Source organism: Lacerta agilis, chromosome 6 (assembly GCF_009819535.1).
Source record: "Lacerta agilis isolate rLacAgi1 chromosome 6, rLacAgi1.pri, whole genome shotgun sequence".
Classification (NCBI taxonomy): domain Eukaryota; kingdom Metazoa; phylum Chordata; class Lepidosauria; order Squamata; family Lacertidae; genus Lacerta; species Lacerta agilis.
The window spans coordinates 50475115-50495558 of NC_046317.1; the positions used below are offsets into that span (position 1 = coordinate 50475115).

Sequence of the window (20444 nt, forward strand, 5' to 3'; positions counted from 1 at the left end):
CTCCTGACACCCTTTCTGTTAAGTGGAATCTTGCAAATTTGCAGTTTAGTCTTTCACTCTTGTCTTCTAATTCCGAGAACATTAATTAACTATAAAGAGAGGAAACAGAAACAACAATGTAAGCTTGTGAATCGATGCTGTGCAAGATCAAATTTGGATTTTCTTAATCCATCAAACGAAGAAACAAAAGGTGGTTTCAACAATAAAAATGGTTTGAAACTAAGTAGATTATCACAACAATTCTCTGTAATAATTACAAGGTGTTATTCCGAGGTTTGCTAGAACAAAGGAAGTCATAAACTATGGACAGCATTCTCGAGGGTAGGGAGGTTTCTTAGTGTGTTCAACTAAATACACTTTGAAACCCTATACAGACCTTTGTGTTAATTGCCTGGCGGTCTAAAGAGGAACATGTGCAGACATGGGGGTAGGGAGTAGCATGTATGTTTTAAGATGTTGCATTTCTGGGGGAATGGCTGAACATGTCTATGATGTTAAACAGATCCACATTTTCAAATGGCAGTAGTAAGCCCTGCTCACCCACATGTGTAGGACAGACTACAATCCTACTCTATTAGGCTATTGGCAGTTCTGATTACGATATTCTGAGATTTTAATTAAATTTTCAAAAGAGCTAAGTTGGCACATGTCTTTGAGTACCTGGCTCCAGTTATGGATGCAGAGGTAATTTGAATATTTTGTCACATCCTATCCAAATGTCTTTAGCTATTCAGTAGAATCTTGGGACTAGTATTTTAATTCCCCATTCCCGCTTTGCATAGCTTGGAACTTTTCAGCGAGATGAGGCTCTGTGATCATGCCCAAGCTCATGTACATAAACTCCCTTTGATTTCAAGGCTGAAAGATAAGCAATCCTAAAGAGTTATTAACAGCAATATCTTTTTACAAGCCCACAGTGTAATTCATTTCCAAGTCTATTATCAGTTCCAGAGAGAAACAGGAATAACTCACATGAAAATAATGCATAGTCCAGTTTGAAGCCCTTGATTCATTGCACACCATAATCACACAAAACTCAAGGTTTGCCACAGAAGTGCAATACAAGAGAACAACTCAACAGTTGATAAAAATGGGCACAGAACATTGGTAGGTTTTTTTTGTCACATATATGATTTTCCAGCAGCAGATGTATTGCCACAGGTCCAAGCAGTTTTTTTATTTTTGCTTGACCCATACTTTCTAGGCATGGGTCTGAGTGGTTTCCCCCTTGCCTCGCTCCTTTACCCAAGGAAAACCCGATGTGGGTGGCACTGTGGTCTAAACCACTGAGTCTCTTGGGCTTGCTCATTGGAAGATTGGCGGTTCAAATCCCCGTGACAGGGTGAGCTCCCATTGCTCTGTCCCAGCTCCTGCCAACCTAGCAGTTTGAAAGCATGCCAGTGCAAATAGGTACCACAGTGGCGGGAAGGTAAACAGTGTTTCCATGCACTCTGGCACTTGTCATGGTCCTCTGTGTGCTAGTAGTGGTTTAGTCATGCTGGCCACATGACCCGGAAAACTGTCTGTGGACAAACACCAGCTCCCTTGGCTTGAAAGCGAGATGAGTGCTGCAACCCCATAGTCCCCTTTGACTGGACTTAACCGTCCAGGGGTCCTTTACCTTACCTTTTACCCAGGCATGGGTCTGAGTGGTTCCCCCTTGCCTCACTCCCAAGGAAAACACGATCTTTAGTGCTAAATGGGAGCAAATGTCAATCAAGTGAAAACCCAAATTGCTGCTTGCGCTGATTGAGTGTCAAATGGTGGTTTTCCTTGGAGGAAAGCAGTAGGACAAGAGGCCACGTGGATGAGCCCTAAGTGGGGAAGCATTGTGCCAATGAAAAATGTGGCTGGGGTGTACTTTTTCTTGACTGCAATCACTGCTGATAGAAGAAGGATTTATGATCTTTGGTCAGGAGTTTTCTAAAAACGAATCAACATGACACAAAAGCTATTCCTGGAATGTCTGCGCTGAGGACTTCCAAGGAAAGGGAGAGACAGATAATATCGTACCATTCTGAGTATCGGGTAACATCTCTGTTAGGAGTTCCTTCAGGACATCTTGATATTTTTCCAGCTGTTTGGACAGATGTATTCCTATTTCTACTGGAGCAATCAGCTGTGAAGAAAAGCAGGGTTAACATGCAAGGAAAAAGCAATGTTTTCACCGCATTCTGCCTCGCCTCACACACGCTGAAGGAATCATTAGTGTTGGATCATTTGTTATTGTTTAAAGGTATTTCCTGATCCAGTATTTTAGCATTTGACTTTGTGACCTGTGGAGCAGGGTTAAGCCGCTCATTGAAAGGGAGGTTGCAAAAGCCAATGCCAGTTGTTTCTCATCTTGTAAGTCTTGACAATTTGTCAAGTTTTTAAAAGCTCGAGGCTGCAGTCCAGTACACCATGAACAGCACCATGTGGTGACTGAAATCAGTGGAACTCTCATCTGGATTGTGGTTGAGCCATAGGCCTTAAATTAAAATATGCCAAGAACCTCACATAAGGAAATATCTCGTCCGTATGGATGCAGACAAATTCCTGAAAAACAGAACTGCAGGGAGCAAAATTAAATAATATGAAATCCGTATTTAGTCATGCTACCCAGTTTCATGATTTTAAAGCACTTCCAATAGGCAATCCAGCTAGATGGATTAGAATAATGAAGATTTTGGTGTGGTAAATTTGAGATGGATGGGAACTTGATCACAGGTCAACTTGAATGGTTGGACAAGCTTAATTTATAAAATTACTTAGCTACAAATAAGACTTCATCTACTGAGGCTTTCCAATACTGAACAGAGTATTGTTCAGCACCTATACGTTAGGGACATGGGAAGCCACATTATCCTGAGTCAGACTAGTGGCCCATCAGTTTGGTATTGTCCACACTGGCTGAAAGCATCTCTTCATGGCTTTAGGCAGGGGTTTCTCCCAGCCCTACCTGAAAACACCAAGGATTAAATCTGGGACTTTCTGCTCTACTCCTGAGCCACAGCCATTTCCATTTTCAGAACACCTTTGCTTGCAGTAAGAGGGATGTGGAGGTAAATTTGGCGCTGGAGCTCAAGACACCTGTCTACATTTTGAGGTTTGCCATGAACATTGTTTGTGTTGCTTCTGGAAGAGTTAGTGGAAACTTCCCGTCACAATATGAACATAAAATATATTAAAGATTATGAAGGAGACTAAACAATGAAGTAGATGAGAGATGCATAAACTGTAGATCTGAAGCAAGTGTTGCAGTTAATCAGTAAGCTGGTGGTTGGGCGAGACAATTTCCTAAGCCAAGCTGTAATTCACAATAGTAGCTAGGCAGGACAGCTCCTGAAGCCTTTGTAGCTTAAAAAGGCCAATTCGTATGTGTGATTAGTTGACTTGACTGTATCACACCCTGTTAGGATTTCAGCTGTATATAGTGATTTTTGATATTTTTTCTTTCATTCAGCTCTAGTGCCATTCTAGGGACTAAGTGATAGTTTGTTGTAATAACAGCATTTATATGAAATTGATACATTGTCCCACAGATTCCCTTGGAATCTTGCAAGACATTGGATGGATGATACAAATTAATAATAAAAAGTTACAGAGAAGTGAGGACAACAGTGAATTTTTACCAATGAAAGCAGAGATTCTGCCCAATGAGAATTGAAATAAGCTTTCTTCTTCATCAGTATTTTACCTGCTAATCAGTATGATGCTTTGTCTCATATGTTAGAAGAAGTACCTGCCTGTACCTGTCTTGTCTGTCTGTCAGTTTGTTTGTTTAAAAGTATTTGTAAGCCACTTAATACTTTTAAAATCTCTAAGTGGTATACAATACAAGAAACAAGCATTATCATTAAAAATGTAGCAGCCTTAAACCACAGAAAAGCAAATAATGTAAAATCAAGGGAATTGAATTACATGAAACAGAGTATAACTTTATGGGCCAGGGAAAGCTAGGAAAATTTCATGAATGGTATTCAACTAAGTTTGGACCCCCCTCAGCACAGGTATCATATGTGCACATCTATGTGCTTCATTCAGCAACTTTGCTGCAGCATTTTGCACCATTTGTAGCTTCCACTCCAATCCCAGCTGTAGTCCACAGACTCACGCACATAGTCTCTGTCTTACCAGGATTCAATCTCATCCAGCCCACCACTGCACCTAGGCACTATTTTTAAAAAGACACGGCCTCTCACAATTAAGGTGCAACAGAGAAATATAGCTGGGTGTCATCAGTGTAATGGGTGACATAATTTGGAGCACAATTTACCTTGATGATCTGTCCTTCATCTTCTGAAAGCTCAGGAAAATCTCCTGTGTCTGATTGCTGCTGCAAAGTCAGAGATTTCTTCTGTGCTCGGTTCCTCTCTTTCTCCTAGGGCCAAACGACAAGAGATATTAAGAATGGCACTTTGGGGTAGGTCACTGTATGAGAACCAAGTTGGCTATGTTGCCATTTCAAATGAATATAACAATGGTGACAGGCAATAGCAACTGGTCACAGCATCCCTGTCAACAAAATCTGGCTAAAGCTCACTGCTTGAGCAGTGTCACTGTCCTGAACCAAAATTCTTCAGATGCAGAGACTCCCTACAACATCAATTCCAAGGAGAAGCTGCATCCACTCCATGGTCCTTTGAATTTAAGTCATAAGGCACTGGGGTCCACATCTCATTCCTTGAACCCCGAGAAGATATCACTGCTACATTACTCTGATTACTGGATCACAGGCTCTTCTGAGGATCAGGAGAGCCCCGATGAGCTTTCTCCAAAGCAGTCCCCACAGACTGAAACCCCACTATCTAGAAAAAGCCAACAGCTGCAGCAAAAGGCACTGTCATTTTAACTGGCAAGATCTGGCACTCATGGACTACCTGGGTCAGATTGTAGAACTTTGCCAGCTTCTCTGAAACACTGCTGAGGCAGCTTGCATTTTCTGCCTCAGCTGCAGGACCACTGACCATGGTCCTGAACCAGCAGCTTCACCCTTATCCAGGGTCCTGACCTTGCCTTATATTTCTGTCTGTTCCTGGGCTTATCAGTCTCCTGTGGGCTTGGGCCAGAACTTCCATTGGTGGTGGACATCACCATGGATCATGCCAAGCAGGAGGTGGAGAAACAGTTGCAGAATGGTGAGCATATAAGACTTCCCAGTACTCTTTCTAATTCTGTCATAGGAACACACAAAGCTCCCTTATACCAAGCCAGACCATTGGTCCATCTAGCTCAGTAGTGTCTACAGAGACTGGCAGTAGCTGTCTGATGATTTAGACAGGAACAGATGCCCAAGACTGAACCTGGGACCTTTTGTATGCAAATCATGCATGTTACCATTGATTTGTGGCTTTTCTGAACATTGGCACACTGTTTTCCAGACACCAACCTGCATTTTTCTGAAGTCATCAGGAGTGTAGAAGGCAAGATACCCTTCACTCTGTTTAGCCAGCATGGCTACCATGTAGAGGAGCAGAAGAGTTACCACCACCTTTCTTGGAACCATCCTAGAGCATGACAAATAAATAAATAAAATAAAAATACATGTGATTGGCCATAGACTTGCCAGATACCACATGTGACTTTCCAATCCAGGTTTGTGTGGTCTTTTCCACCATGAGAATCTACATGCCAGAAATTACGGTCACAGTTAAGGCTGACCGGCACTCTCTGGTGAGTTTGGATGGACATGATTGTGGCAGTTCAACCAGCCAGAGCTGCAAAGAATCTTGCACAAAAGTGATATCCATGTGTCCCACTATAGGTTTTCCAGTCCTCTACACCAGGAATGTGAAACCTTTGAACATCCAAATGCCACCCTACTACAACTTCCACCAGCCCCACCAAACATGACCAATGGCCAGGTTTGGTAAGAGTTATAGTTTGGTAACATTGGACCCCAAACACCAGATTATTTTATTTTTATTTATGGGATTTCTATCTCACTCTTCGTCACACATAATCTAGCGACAGGTCACAGCAAGCTGAAATATAATACCTGGTAAGAACAAAATGGAAAGCACTTAAAAATATTACCACCCCTCCTTTGTTAAATATGTTAGTCAGACTAGCCATGTAACACAGCATAATACAACAAAGAAGTGTTTGGTAACCCGGACTCTTAAGCAGGAATGGGGAACCTGTGGCTCTTCTCATGTGGAACTCTAAATTCCTTCAACCCTAGCCAGTGAGGCCAATGGGCAGGGATGGTGGGAGCTGGAATTCAAAAAGGTCGGGGGGGGGGGGCGGCTACAGGTCCCCTGCCCTTGCTCTAAAATCTGAAATAGAAAGCTGATTCCCTGTTTAGAACATGAAAAGCACTATATAGGGAGTGAAAAATATGATCTGATGGCTGATGATTAATAAGCACTTATTAGTTATTCAGCAAGTCAGCTGAAAAGCGTTCATAAATCTGCAATTTACAGGCGAAACTGCACACCATCTGAAACTGCTATTATATTGCTTAGGACTTTGCTTGCTAGAATTGAGATAATGAAGCAGGAATGTGATGCAGTAAAGTGTATCTGGAACTACATCTTTTGCCTAATAAAAAACCCACCTCTTTTCTCAGTGGCCATTCATATTCCAGAAAGTAAGTCATCAGAGCAACTATATAGGTAGGGGAATAGACTCTGGACTTCTTCTAATGGTTTGAGAGCCTAAAGCTGCAGTCCTATACTCACTCAATAACAAACCCCATTAAACTCAATGGGGACTTACTTCTGAGCACACACACACACACACACACACACACACACACGAGTGCACTGTTTGTGTAGCATTCAAATTCATGCTCCTCAGGAAATGGCAACTGGATGACTCAAGATGCAGAGTGCTGGAACACAACCCAGACAACCTTCACAGACTTCTTTGCTTACATGCCAAGTGGATTCACACACAGCCATTTCCACTTCTGTGAGTGTGGGGCTTGTGTGCTCCTGTGTCACCTCTTCTTGCTTCTTGGCACCATTATTCCCAACACCTGTGGGCAGCATCTCAAGACCCATTTGAGAAAGCTGCTGACCTTCTTCTTCTTCTTCTTCTTCTTCTTCTTCTTCTTCTTCTTCTTCTTCTTCTTCTTCTTCTTCTTCTTCTTCTTCTTCATAAATGGAATTATGAAATTGTGTTTCATGTGAACTGATGCGTTGTCCTGAGCTGAAACAAGGACTTGGGGAGACCTTGGTTGTGTTTTCTTCTCTAGCTACCAGATTACATCAAGACCCAGGGGTATTGACAGATAGCTTTTATAACAGTTGACCAACACCACTTGCTCGTCATAAGGAAATAACCTACTGCATTTATAACCGAATCTCCAGGAGTTTTAAATTGCTGCTAAATGTTGCTAGCTATATTGTAGATTTATAGCTGTGTTTCAGAAATCTAGTCATTCAAGTACGGGAATGTGCATGAGGGTTTTGCATCTTTCCTCCTTACCATTTGTCCCCTGATGAGAAAGCTCTACTGGTTTTGGCAGAGAAACATATTGCTTTTCCTATTAGTATTATTGTAATTCCCCCCTTTTTCTTTTCCTCCATAAGCTTCACAGAGGGGAAGAAAAGAATCAGACAGCTGTGTCACAGTCCCTAATCTTATAAGAGACCTAATAAGCTCATCTGGTCAATTCCCATTGGTGTGCTGAGCTCCTTAATAAACCTTGATAGGTTGTACAGAGCTAAGAACATGGTTTGTCACTCCCACTCTATGGGAGCCTCACTTTAAGGGGCTGCTGTAAACCAGTTTTCGACTTGACTGGACAGCAATACCACATCACAAGGAGGATTTATGTAAACATTCAAGAGCCTTTTAATTATTAAATGCTCTTTGTTGAACAAATTTAATGAAGCATGGTCCAAGTACTTAGAAGCTTTGCTCATTTTTATCCTGAGACTTAATTAATTTTTTTAAAGTGCTTTTGGCATTATTCAAGTATTGCTCTTGGGTCAGATTTAGTTCTAAACCAAGCCTTTATATACCAATAAAATTCTGCAGGATCTGAAACCAATATTGTACAGCACCTAAAAACTAATTCTTCTGGTGCATTTATTACCCAGATGTATTAGGGCATGGAAGATGAAAAAGAACTGAGCATGGTGCCATTTATATGACATTCCTCTGTGGAGTTTTGGGGGAGTGCTTTAATTCAGTACATCAAAAATCCAAAACTTTCATTGCACCCAGGAATCTGGATTTCACACCTATCTGCTCAGGTCCTACAGGGTTACCCAGGATGTGCTGCAGTACTCACCGAAAAGTTGAAAAGCTAGTGCAAGAAATGTTGCACCACATTGTGCACAATGCACATTTTTGACTGCACACAAGAGCACAAACAGAGAACCTGAGAAGTATCTGATGTAATTACACCTTTAACATGGATGACGGAGGGTTCAGTTCTATTCCTGGATCATGTTCCATCTAGATCAGAGACAGGGAGGCTGTGGCCCTTCAGATGTTGCAGACCTCTAACTCTCATCTGCCCCAGTCAGCATGGCCATTAGTTGGGGATAATGGGAGTTGGTGTCCAACGATATCTAGAGGACCACAGATTTCCCATCCCTGATATTTATATATATACTGGTCCAGATCACATGTCCAAATGCAGAACAATAAAGGAAATTGTGTCACAACAACTGCATGGTTACAGGTGTTATGATCCCCGAATCCAGCAACAATCCAGACACAGAACTGGAGGCTGCAGAGGCACCAGCTAAAGAGCTAGATGAAAGAGCAGGGCTCTAAACAGACTGTTCAACATCAGGAGACCACTAGAAGTCCCAGAAGAACCTTTCATTACACCAGGGCCTGTAGGACCAGAGCCAGAATCCTCATGGGCACCTTCCCATGAGCCTGAGGAACAAATGCCACACACACTACCTCACTGGTCCAGCAGTGCAGGGCACACATCGGACAGGAGGGCATAGAATGGAAGAGAAGCACCTTTCTTCAAGCCAGAGGGTTCAGCCTTTGAGAACTTGAAGTTCTCCACATAGGGGCAGAGCCTAGAAGAAGCAGTCTGGACTCAGAGGCTTAAAAAGTCTCAGCCTGCTGTCAGTTTCTGTTATAGCAAGCTGCCCTCATGGAGCTATCTGTGGTCCTGTAACTTTGCATGCAAAAGGTCCAACATTAAATCTCTCACAACCAGGGGAGGCCTGTCCCATTTCACCACCTGAGGCACTTCCCCCTCAGCCACTTCCCCCACCAAAGACTTGCTTACCAGGGTTGCATGGGGATGGCTTCCGGCAAATTCTCATGAGAGTTCCACGAGATCTCGTGAGAGTTCCACGAGATCTCACGAGGTCTCACCAGAAGCTGCCGCCGCTTCTCCTCACTTCTCCAGTGGCAACAGGGGCAGGTGGGGGCATCTGTGGAGCAGGTTCTGCCACTGGGGCAGCTGCCTCAGGCTACATTATGGGCTGCCCAGCCCTGCTCACAACTCTCTGAAACACTGAAGAACTGTTTCCAATGTGGACAATACTGAACTAGATGGATCAATGGTCTGGCTATATAAAGCAGATTATTATTTTTTGGGTGATCCTACCATAAGGCTCCCAATGCATGTTTGCAGGGAGCAAATACCCCTTTGAAATCCTGCAGATGATAAAGCAGCTTGGAGGTCAATGCAGAGTGGAGAGGTGGCTGTTGAGGAAAGGGGTAAGCACCCACTGGCCCCAATACCACACCATCACATCACAAAGCTGCATTCTCTGCAGGTGGGTGGATACGAAAAGGCCACTAGGAGTTTGTTACACTCCTAGTACACACGCAGCATCTAATTTGGCACTGAGCAGCCACGTGCAAAGGAAGACTGAGCTTTTGTTGCTCTAATAGTAGAATCTAACCAGTCTTCATCAAGTCACACAAAAACTGGGCTAGTGGGAGCATGTCAGGGAGGAAGTTATAGTAATTGTCCCTACTTCTCTCGTGGAGCTGTTGCCACGATCCTGGAACTCCTGCACCTGTATCTGTATATTCAGTGGGAGAAAAAGCAGCCATTTGCATATTTAGTTCGTAATGCACTGTTTGTGCCAATTAGTGCCCCCCCCTCAACCCGCTCCGATTGCTACTGGGAACCAACAGATTGCAATAAATCACTATTTTGCACGTGCTCTTTATTTGCAAACCACTTAACCGTCGCCATTATCTTCTTTTTACATTAGCACTTCCATCCTTAGTTGGAACATTTGGAGCCACCTTCATTCATTTCAAATGGTGCCCTTAAATAAACCCATTTCTTTAAATAATTGCTGTGTTTAGTCCCCCCCCCCCCCCCGAGAACCTGACAGTTCAGAACTATTATTTTGGCTATTTTTGAACCCAATGTTGATGAGCTTTGTTTGCATTCTGCTGCACATTTGGCTGTGCATCATTTCCATGGACACAGTGCGCACAGCACATCAGAAACCGGAAAACGTCCAGTTTCTAAAAGATTAAAATAAAATGTCTTCCTTGAATAGGAAGAGAGACAAAAGGTCGACATTTTTCATCAGGTAAAAAAAGAAGCAGCAGCATATATTCTATTTCCTGACCAGCTGTCATGCCTACAAATTGTTGCTAGGGACCAGAACCCCAGAGTAAATTCATGGATTCTGCTTCAAGCCAATTGCACCATAAGGTTGAGGGAAGTGTGGTTTGCTATGATTTGAAAGGGTGCTGCCCAGATCTATATAACACAATCTGCCTCTCTCTCTTTGCACAATGTTACCTTTGCATGATTGTGCTTTTGTGCTACTTTATTTGTAATTTCAGCATAACACTGCAGAGCCTCAAAGCCAGTTTGCTTCCCCCTTGCTCTTGACTAGTCTTGCTATTTCTCTGCTACCGGGGAAAGAGCCCCTACTTTTTCTGTTGATTGCCGAGACTACGGATTGCCCCTTCCTTGTTTTGCAAACAGGGCACGTCTTTCAAACATTAACACTGCAGCTCGGTGCCTCCCAAGGCGAATAGTGTGTTTGCTGTTTATAAATTAGCTGCACCGGTAACATTTTGAAAAGGTGTGATTCAAAATTGGACATCTTCGGGGCCTGATTCTCTTTCTCTGACCATTTTTTTTTCATGTGTCATCCTGCACATCGGTACAAAACAAGGGGGAAATTAATGTGGAGGCAGAGAAGGAATTGTAGGAAGCACTGTCTCTTTTGTTTAAACATTTGCTTTTATCTCTCCTCTACCCAGAAACATTAGAATTGGGGAGCCAAACTAGACATAACATTTGCAGGTTCATTTTTCTTTAACAAATAGGCAACTTGGGGAGGGGGAGCTGAATTCAGACCATGTCAGGGAGGCACGGGAGTGTCTTTGTCCACACCATGGCCTGGGGTAGAAATCAGACTGTTTTCCATGCCTGCCTTTTGCAATGGGAGGAAAACTCCCATCAGTGTCAAGGAGGGATTTCTTCTTATTGCAAATGGCAGGTGTGTGGGGGGGGGGGTTTGAAAATTGTTCAGCAATTTTTGATAGTCTGTTTTCTTCTTCTTCCAAATTCTGTAACCAAACAGATGTAACTTGAAAGAGCTGCACATTGCTTCTCTGTTTATGATTGTCTTACCTTCCTCTATCGTTCCCCCTGTGTTGGATTTCAGATTGTATGCTCCTTGGGGCAGCTGGGACGTGTGCTACTGTGCTCTGTGAAGTGCCATGCACACTGATGGTAATTTTTTAGCCATGTTCCAGTCAGCAGAAACTCTCCCCGTGATCAGAAACCATTGTAAGTCAGGATTCCCACTCTCATGGAGGTTTCTAAGCATGTTGTGTTGAATGCAATTAAATGGTGTCTTCAGACCTTCACGCTAATCATGCAAAGATCTGAAGGACAACCTGCTCATGCCTGAGGACATTGGGGATGGTACTTAAGTTCGCGCATGCCCCTGCCCTCATCAGCAGTTTAACATTTCCCTGGTTTAACATTTTGCGTGCTCAGGCAAATGTTTGAACATAGCTTTACTGTTGGGGCTAAACGACATAGCATCACAAATGTGTGGCTGCTGCCAATTCACATTGCCTTGCAGATCTCCCTGGTGATTTTAATTAAAGAAGATGCATTACATGATAATGTGGAGCTCGTTATTTCCCTTCTCTGCTGCAGTGCCTGCTACTTAGAATGGGACATAGAAACTCTGAGAACAGTGAATGGTAATGGGGGTCCTGTGACTCCCCTGGGTATTGCTGGACTACAACTCCCATCAGTCCCAACCAGCTTGGCCAATGGTCAGGGATAATGGGAGCTGGGATCCAGCAACAACATTTGGAGGGTCACAGATTCCCCATACCTGCTCTAAGGGATGGGGGAGAAGGGGGCGAATGTAGGAATGCAAAAATGATAAAACAAAAAGTCATATTTGGCTTTCTGTCCAAAATTAACCACTGTCCTCATTGCAATGTGATAGTTGCTTTAAAATGGTTTTTATTCTTATAAACTGCTCAGAAGATCAATTGGGCAATGGAGTGGGCTATAACTACAGGCAATGAAAGTGCAGAAGAGCTAAGTGTATAGAAAAGCAATGCGCATGTGCCAGAGACTCTGTTTTAATACAGTCTTAGCAATAGCTTCGTAATAATAAGATCGTAGGAGCTCACATAGCCCCTTGTCGATAGGTTTTACAAGCTATGGAGCTTGTTTTCGAACTTGAGTTGAGGTTTTTAACCTTCGGGACAAAGCAAAATTAGAATTTTGAGTCGGGACAATTACCACTCACTATTTGGGAGTTTTCTTTATGTTTGAAGTTTCTTATCCTCCCTCTAGATTTAATAGCAACTAAGCTATCTTGAGTTATACAAACACAATTCATTTTTTCTCCTTCTGAGGAAACTGATAGATCATAACAGTGAAACGAGATTTTTAGCCGGCAACTCGTTAAGGTTGTTTGGAAGTTATTTTTGGTATTTGGAGTTATTTGAAAAGTTTGTTGAGTTATTAATTTTCGTGGAAAGTTTGTTGAGTTAACAATTTTCATTTGGATTAGTTTACAACATTTTGGAGTATTTTTTCTTGAGCATTTTTGCTCTTAAATCATTAAATATATTGTTTGTTTGAGTATTATTATATAAATATATGCTCATCTCGTTAAAGGGATCTTTCACGGTGTGGTTTATTTCTTGTTATTTGGTTATTCCCGTGATTGTCTTTTTTGTCTAGTTACTCTGTTTTAATGAGGCATCAGCTTTTATAGGTAAGCATTTATTTTATCAGGTACACAAAGTGGACTGTGACACTGAGAAGATGCAGATGTGATGGGACTTTGTAATTGCAGAGTCCCAATCATTGTAATAATATTGGTGTGGACATAATGGTAGCCTTTCTTGACATCGCTAGAGTGAAATTCACCCACACATTGAACCTCCACAGAAGATCTGTGCATTGTCAAGGATTTTCTAAAGTATGATTACATTGCACAGAGATCGAAAATGTTTTTTTTTAAAAAATATTCACACAGGGAAAGAACCCAGAAGCCCATTCTTGTTCAATTGTCCTGGGCTTCTGGGCCACAAAATAGAATGAAATACCCATATAAGGAGACATTTGAAATCCCTAAACTCCACTGTCTCTCCACGGAAGATTTACATTGCATAGAAATGAATGGGCAGAAATGCTTACCTAGTGAATGTGCTGTCTCCTTGTCTGTGGAACAGTGCTCTGGAGATTCCCCTTGTCTGTTCTTCTCTCTGGTCTGATCTCATTGGCCTTTATATAACCACTACCAGCTCCTAATGACATCAACAGCCCTTGTCAACATTCATGGCCCTCGAAGACACTGGATTGATTGGAAATGTAGGAACATAGAAATGGTTTTGTTGCACATACCAGGTAAGAATCCTGAGTTTCCAAGGACCGTTGCTTCCCTTGGTTGTTGCCACTGGGAATTCTGGGCTGTGCTTTCACCCCCATCCCTTTCCTTGCCTCCTTCCCAGCAATTTTGTTGCAATGTTTGATCAACGGTCCTAAATAATTGTAAACACTCACAACACCATTTGAATTCAAAGAATGGCCTTTTCATCTTAGTGACAAAGCTGTTGCTGAGGGTCTCTTCCTGCAACATTACATATTTTGGAGCACATCTTAAAAATGTACAGTGTGAATGCAACAAATATGTTTGCAAATACAAGTGTCTGATATATGCATCAGAATGCCAGGCTTGGCTGTAGCTCCCTGTTGAGTATATACTTGCTGACAAACCCAAGTTTACTTTGGGTAACAGGGGTGGGGAATCTCAGACTTGAAAGCCAAATGTGGTCCTCCAAGCCCCTCTTATCTAGCCCTCAGCATTGTCCCCAGAGCAAAACTGAATGTGCTCCTTGCCTGTTGTCTGGCTCAAATGCGTGATAATGCCTCTTGCTTGACTGGATAGAGGTTGCAGAGGTGGCTGTGTCGAAACCTGTGACTTTTGCTTGGCTGGAATGTAGCCTGCCACATATGCTCTGCCCAGTTTTGTATCTGGTCCTGAGCACCACTGACATATGCCCCCCCTCCCCGGAAGGTTGTCCATGAAGAAATGTGGCCATGGGCCTTGCTGTAGAATATGGACCAGGCTTCAGGCCCATGAATCTTGTCGACCATTCTCTGTGTTCTATAGTAGCTGGCTTGATTTCCTGTTACTTAATTTGCTTAGTCTTAATATCTATAATTATGCTCTGCAGAATTTCATACCAACAGAGAGTACATCCATGTTTGTTTGTAAAGGAAGTCTTTCAGTGTTTATCAGTTTGGATGAATTGTGGAAAATTACAGCTTTTAAGCATTTTTTAACCACTTACCCACAACTTTTAAGCATTATAGAAAATTAAGGTGTCACTCCATAATTATGTAAACACTGAGATTCTGAAAGTTAAATCTTTACCGCTGTCAGAAATGATAACTCACATTACTTACACAAAGCTGTGCCAAATAATTTTTTTTAATTCAATGTATCATTATCTGGAGTATGCGATTCATTCTTTTTTCTTCTTCTTCATGGATTACTTTGCCTAGACATACATGACACTGATTTATGACGAACCCTTTCTATTTAATGCTTTGTACATACATGGTAAAAGTTACTTACAAAAGGGTAGATCTTCCAAGTCTGCATTTCATTCTCTTGTTGAACTATTGCCCCGGGGGGCTATTCTTTGAAGCCCAGACACTTGAAACTGTAATCTCAGCTTTCTTCCTTTCATTAGTCTAAGTGAGTGTGTGTAGCCCTGAGGTTAGTGGGAAGCTTCAAAGTATGAAGGTAGCAAACTTCCTCTGAGACTATCTATCTATCTATCTATCTATCTATCTATCTATCTATCTGATCAGTCAGCCACTTCCATTTCTTGATACACTGTACTGTGGAACTGTCTGAGTGCAGATGGCCTGGAAAGTCTGATGTGACCAACAGAGCACCTGCATTGCCTCCAAAGGTGACTCCCTCAGTGTTATCCCATTGTTATGGGAAGAAGCAACCACAATGGAGTTTGGTTGGAGAGGCCACAACTCTGGACACAAAGGCTTCCAAATATATCTCAGTTCTGATTAATAGCTGCTGGGTTATTTCCCCTGTTTATAAGAGGTTGCCAGAGAGAGTCGCCTGGTATCCTCTTTATTTTATTTTCTGTGCCAGGTGAATTCATCTTAGCTTTCTAAAGTAGCCTGCATTTTATGCTGGGTTTTAAAAACCTTTTAGATGTTGGCCCTAATTGCTGCTTTTATTATGATTATCTGTTTGGTTTAATTATTTATTGTTGGTTGCATTTATCCTTGATTGCATTTGTAAGGTGCTCTGGAAGCCTTGCTGACCAAAGCGTAGGGCAGAGATATCTAAAATAAATGACAAATAAATAAATAAACAACCTGTTCTTTCAAGGAACATTTCTTCTACTGTGTATGGATTCTGAGCATTCTCTCTGTTTTCCAGATACAAGGGGGTTTGAAACGTGGGCTGCTTAAAAGAGTTTTCCTCATCTGCTTTGGCTGACAGCAGCTCAATGCAAACACGTTCAACTAGGGAATTTCACCCAAGTTTTACAACACGTTCCCAGTTATCATCCCAGTCAATAATGTCATCTTTGATCAAAACACACCCTAGAAATGTGCTGGTAGTTAAGGCACTCCCAAGAGCCCTTTGTATTTATGATAGGTTATCGTAAATCCTGTGAAGTGGGCCCAGCTGTAAACCCCCAGGAGGGGTCAAATGGCTTTGCTGCTCAGAACTTTGTGCCTTCCCCTGACAAATTTGTGACACCAGTTTTCATTTTAATTGAGCTTTAATATTTTTTTTACAGCAATGATGGATGTGGCTGCGAGACAGCAGATGGTGCTGGGAACAGCAAATTAATTATCAGGAAAGGTCATTCTTTGAAAGCACAAAACTTTCATATCTTTCTCCCTTTTTTGTGCCAGTGAAATGTGTCTGCCAGCCAGCATGTGGGACAGTTTTAAAAATAAAAATAAAATGGTTAGATCAATCATATTTGTATCAATTAGATGTCAGAGGACAAATTAACTATGCCGATGTGGTTTCCACGGCATGTGTTTGTAGAACTGCTGCTGGAGCAGAACCAATGCTCTTGAAAAGACATACCTGGTGGAAACTGCCGAGGAATCATTAATTACAGTGAGGCTTGTCTTCAACACGTGAAGATAAGATCAATAGTCTTCTGATGGAGGAAGACTCGCAGCTCCTGAAATCCACTGCTAAATTCACTGTTTCAGTTTAAACGGAGCTGAGTTTTGGGACCAAAAGTTTGGATTAGCTCCGTAGCAGATGGTGCAGTGGGGCTGTGCTGCTTACCTGGCCTTGCTCCAGCCAAATTGCTGCTGCTGCATACTGTGACAGAAAGGAGTGAAGTGGGAGCATGGGCAGCATGGTGCAAATGTCCCGGCAGGAGCACCAGATTGGCTCCACCGGCATGTTTGCGCTGCACCAATCTTGCTACCCTCTCTGTCATGGTATGCAGCTGTGAGTTGGCAGGAATTCGGTCGGCAAGCAACACAGCCTGACCACATCATCTGCTACTGAGCATGTCCAGTCCCTACCATCCCCAGTTAAAAGGATCAGATAGCAGGTGATGGGAGATTTCTCAGACAAAGGTTCTGGAGAGCCACATGGGCTACATCAAGCATTGGGAACCTTTAGCCCTCCAGAAGTTTCTGAATTACAACTTCCATGATCTGTGGCCATTAGCTATGTTAGCAAGGGCTGTTGGGAGTAGTAGTTCAGCAACATCTGGAGGGCCAAAGATCCCACTCTTAAGCTAGATGGACAAAACTCTCGCCTGGTATAAAGCAGCTTCCTATGATATGATGCTCAAACAGAATGGTTATTGGAGATTATCTCCATTGCCCAGTGGATGCATTCAGATGATTGACAAAGGCTTCCTAGCCATGGCATATGAAGCTGTGAATGAACACCATAACTGTGTGCCCTTCTCTTAATCCTTCCTGGCCCTCTTCCTGTTGTGCTGGCTTCTGCATTAAGAGCCTGTTTTGAGTTAAGCCAGGGTTCCCTGTTGCATCTGAATAGGCTGATGTGACATCTGTTCTGTCTATGATCCTGGCTTATTTTCCTGGTTTGTTAACTGGCATTAACTCTGAGTTCCTGGGTTCAGATATAACAGGAAACTCTGCTTAATGCTGAACCCAGAGTGTAATAGAAGGATGACGGTGTAGCGGAGGGGTGAGTGAGGAGCAAACAGCCTTGGTGCTCATCCACACCTCCATAAACCATGGTTTATAAAACCTTTGCAGACCATCTAAACTCAGCCACTGAGTCCTTGGACTAATATATATATATATATTCAAGTTGCTTCTCCTCTTTTCCTGAAAATCCACAAGTCTTTGGGTGGTTAGGTGATGGAGGAACAATTCACACAATCCCTGAGCATGTAGAGTAGGTGGCACTATAGAAATAAATACAATTAACACGGGTGGCTGCTTTTTCTTGATTGCACCATGATTAACAAATGATTTGTTGGGAACACAAATTGTGATTTGGCACATCTCTGCTCAACTCTCATTAAGATGATTTGTGCATAAATCATAGCATAAAGGGTTTGTGCGTGTGGTGGGGATCCATGTTCTGTCTGTTCATGAGAACTAGCATTTATGTAAATATCAAGCTGCATTTGGTAACCAAACTCTAGGAAAACACAGATACACCACAGATTTCTAATACTGTGTGTGCAAGCACCTTGCTTAGAATTCTATGTAATGCAGACACATCATTTTTACAGAGATTTGTTTTAGAGGCACCCATCTAGTCCATTGGTCAAGCCCACACAAAACTCCAATTTTAACACCTCTGTTTGCAAATGATTTGATCTGTGGTGTAAAACAGAGCATATTCTTATCCATTTGCAAACTGGTGCCAGTTAATGCACAGATGCATTCTGGACAACAGCCACCACCACCGCTATCTGTGGGTGTTCAGCTTTGCTAATGAAGAAAAGTGCCTTTGGCAACTTTTAATACATTTTTCTTAATATTAGATTTTGTCCCCCTGCATACATAAATATTTGAAATTCAGAGGGTTTAAATACATGTTCATTCACAGCATAAATATTTTAAATGCACAGCCTTTAACTTGTGTTTCTATTCTTCCCTGCAGACTGGTTACATTTCTCCCAACTTCTCAGCAATGTAATTCATGTTAATTCACTGGAGCATAGCCGGGTTGGAAAGAGACAATCAATAGTAAGATTTAACTCCTGCTGGGTTCAGACCATATTGTGTACTCTGGCTCTTGGCTGGGGAAGGCAATGTCATATTAATGTGGAATTTGGTGCTGGGGTTTGTCACTTTTCTGTATTAAAATTAAACTATCACTTTCTCTGTCTTCTCAGATCCATACCCAAAGCCCTGTGATCCTGGTTCTAATTTCAGCTGGGAATGTTTACTGATCTTAACAAGAGCTGATTCATTTTCCATGAGAGACCATGGTCCCCTACAGATTGTGGCATCTTGTCATCTTGTGCTCCCCCATAAATAACCAACTGACTTTGGTTACACCATTAATCAGATGCCAGTTGGTGCCCCAGGCATGTGATAATGAAGGATATCAGAAGTGAGGTTTCTGTGAGAAGAAGAAGAAGAAGAAGGAGAGTTTGGATTTGATATCCCGCTTTTCACTACCCGAAGGAGTCTCAAAGCGGCTAACATTCTCCTTTCCCTTCCTCCCCCACAACAAACACTCTGTGAGGTGAGTGGGGCTGAGAGACTTCAGAGAAGTGTGACTAGCCCAAGGTCAACCAGCAGCTGCATGTGGAGGAGTGGAGACGCGAACCCGATTCCCCAGATAACGAGTCTACCGCTCTTAACCACTACACCACACTGGCTCTACATAGTGCTACATAGCCTGCTATGTACAGGATTCAGATGGAAGACCAATGACAGACACATTGATTCAGCACACCTGACACTCATAAGCCGTATAAGAATGGTACCAAATCCTGGGCTGATCTCCATTAGGCCAGGTACCACACCTGAGGGTATCAGGGACTGGCAGGGCTCTGAAGCAGAGGCAGGGGGCTAGGAGAATGACCCAGGAGCAGGGACCAGTGATTTATGGGGTTGGGTGCTGGTTGCAAGGCAGCAACCAGGCCAGGGGGAGGAGGAAGAGTCTGAGACCGAGGGAGGTGCACAGTATGTGGCAGAGGAAAAAGGGACAGTTCAGATGAGGGATGGGTTAGTACAGTCCCCACCTTCCCCCACCCCATTGTCTCCTTGAACCAGGAGGGGCTTGAAAAGGGAAGAGCAGTGATGACTTCCATGCAGGATAAATCTCAGGTTTCAGGCATGCAACCCATCAGAGGAAGGTATATAACCCGGAAGGAATGGCCCCACTGTTGCTGCAACTGCTCCATGGGGTCCAGACCACGGACAGCTGCCTAGTGACTAGAAGTGTGTGTGCATGTGTATCCAGAGCACTGTGGGAGCTGATGTTCCGTACTTTTCCGTGTATAAGACAAGGTTTTTTTCTTTTACAATTTTGGTAAAAAGTGGGGGTCATCTTATACATGGATAGTGCATAGGGTCGACATTTGATTGGTTGCTGCCACGTCTGTCAGTGTTTATTGGGTGTGTTATTGGTTGCTCCGTCAATGGCTGGTGTTGATTGGCTGACGGTGCGGCAAATGGGCGGGCGATTGGCAGGTTCTGCTGGCGAGGGGGCAGATGAGAGGCGGATTTTGTGATGCGTGTGGGTGAGCGATTTCCGGCAATCAACAACCCTGGGTAATCCTCCACAAAAAGGGCAATCCTCCCCCCAAAAGATCAACAACTCTGTGCCATCTCCCCCCATTTTCTTAAATCTTGAGTCCCCCCAAATAGGGGGTGTCTTATCCATGGGGGCATCTTATACACGGAAAACTATGGTAATTGTTTCTCTTGCCAATAAAGAGTTAACTTATCAGATGTATGCCTTCCTTGTCTGGGGTGGGCTGTGACAGAGGCAATAGCAAGACAGGCTTGGGTTGTATAGACCCCGTGAAGCACACTTGCAGTTGGGCTT

At 42.9% G+C, this 20444-nt stretch overlaps 1 protein-coding gene across 1 annotated transcript; it reads right to left on the reverse strand.

The window, feature by feature from the left end:
• MLN (motilin) lies at positions 1 to 13691 on the reverse strand. The gene is made up of 5 exons (XM_033151022.1): positions 13571 to 13691; positions 5372 to 5489; positions 4259 to 4363; positions 2014 to 2119; positions 1 to 89 (listed from the first exon to the last, which is right to left on the reverse strand). The coding sequence occupies exons 1-5, from the start codon at positions 13651 to 13653 to the stop codon at positions 82 to 84; spliced, it is 420 nt and encodes a 139-aa protein (XP_033006913.1). The 5' UTR covers positions 13654 to 13691; the 3' UTR covers positions 1 to 81.
• Positions 13692 to 20444: the final 6753 nt, after the last annotated feature.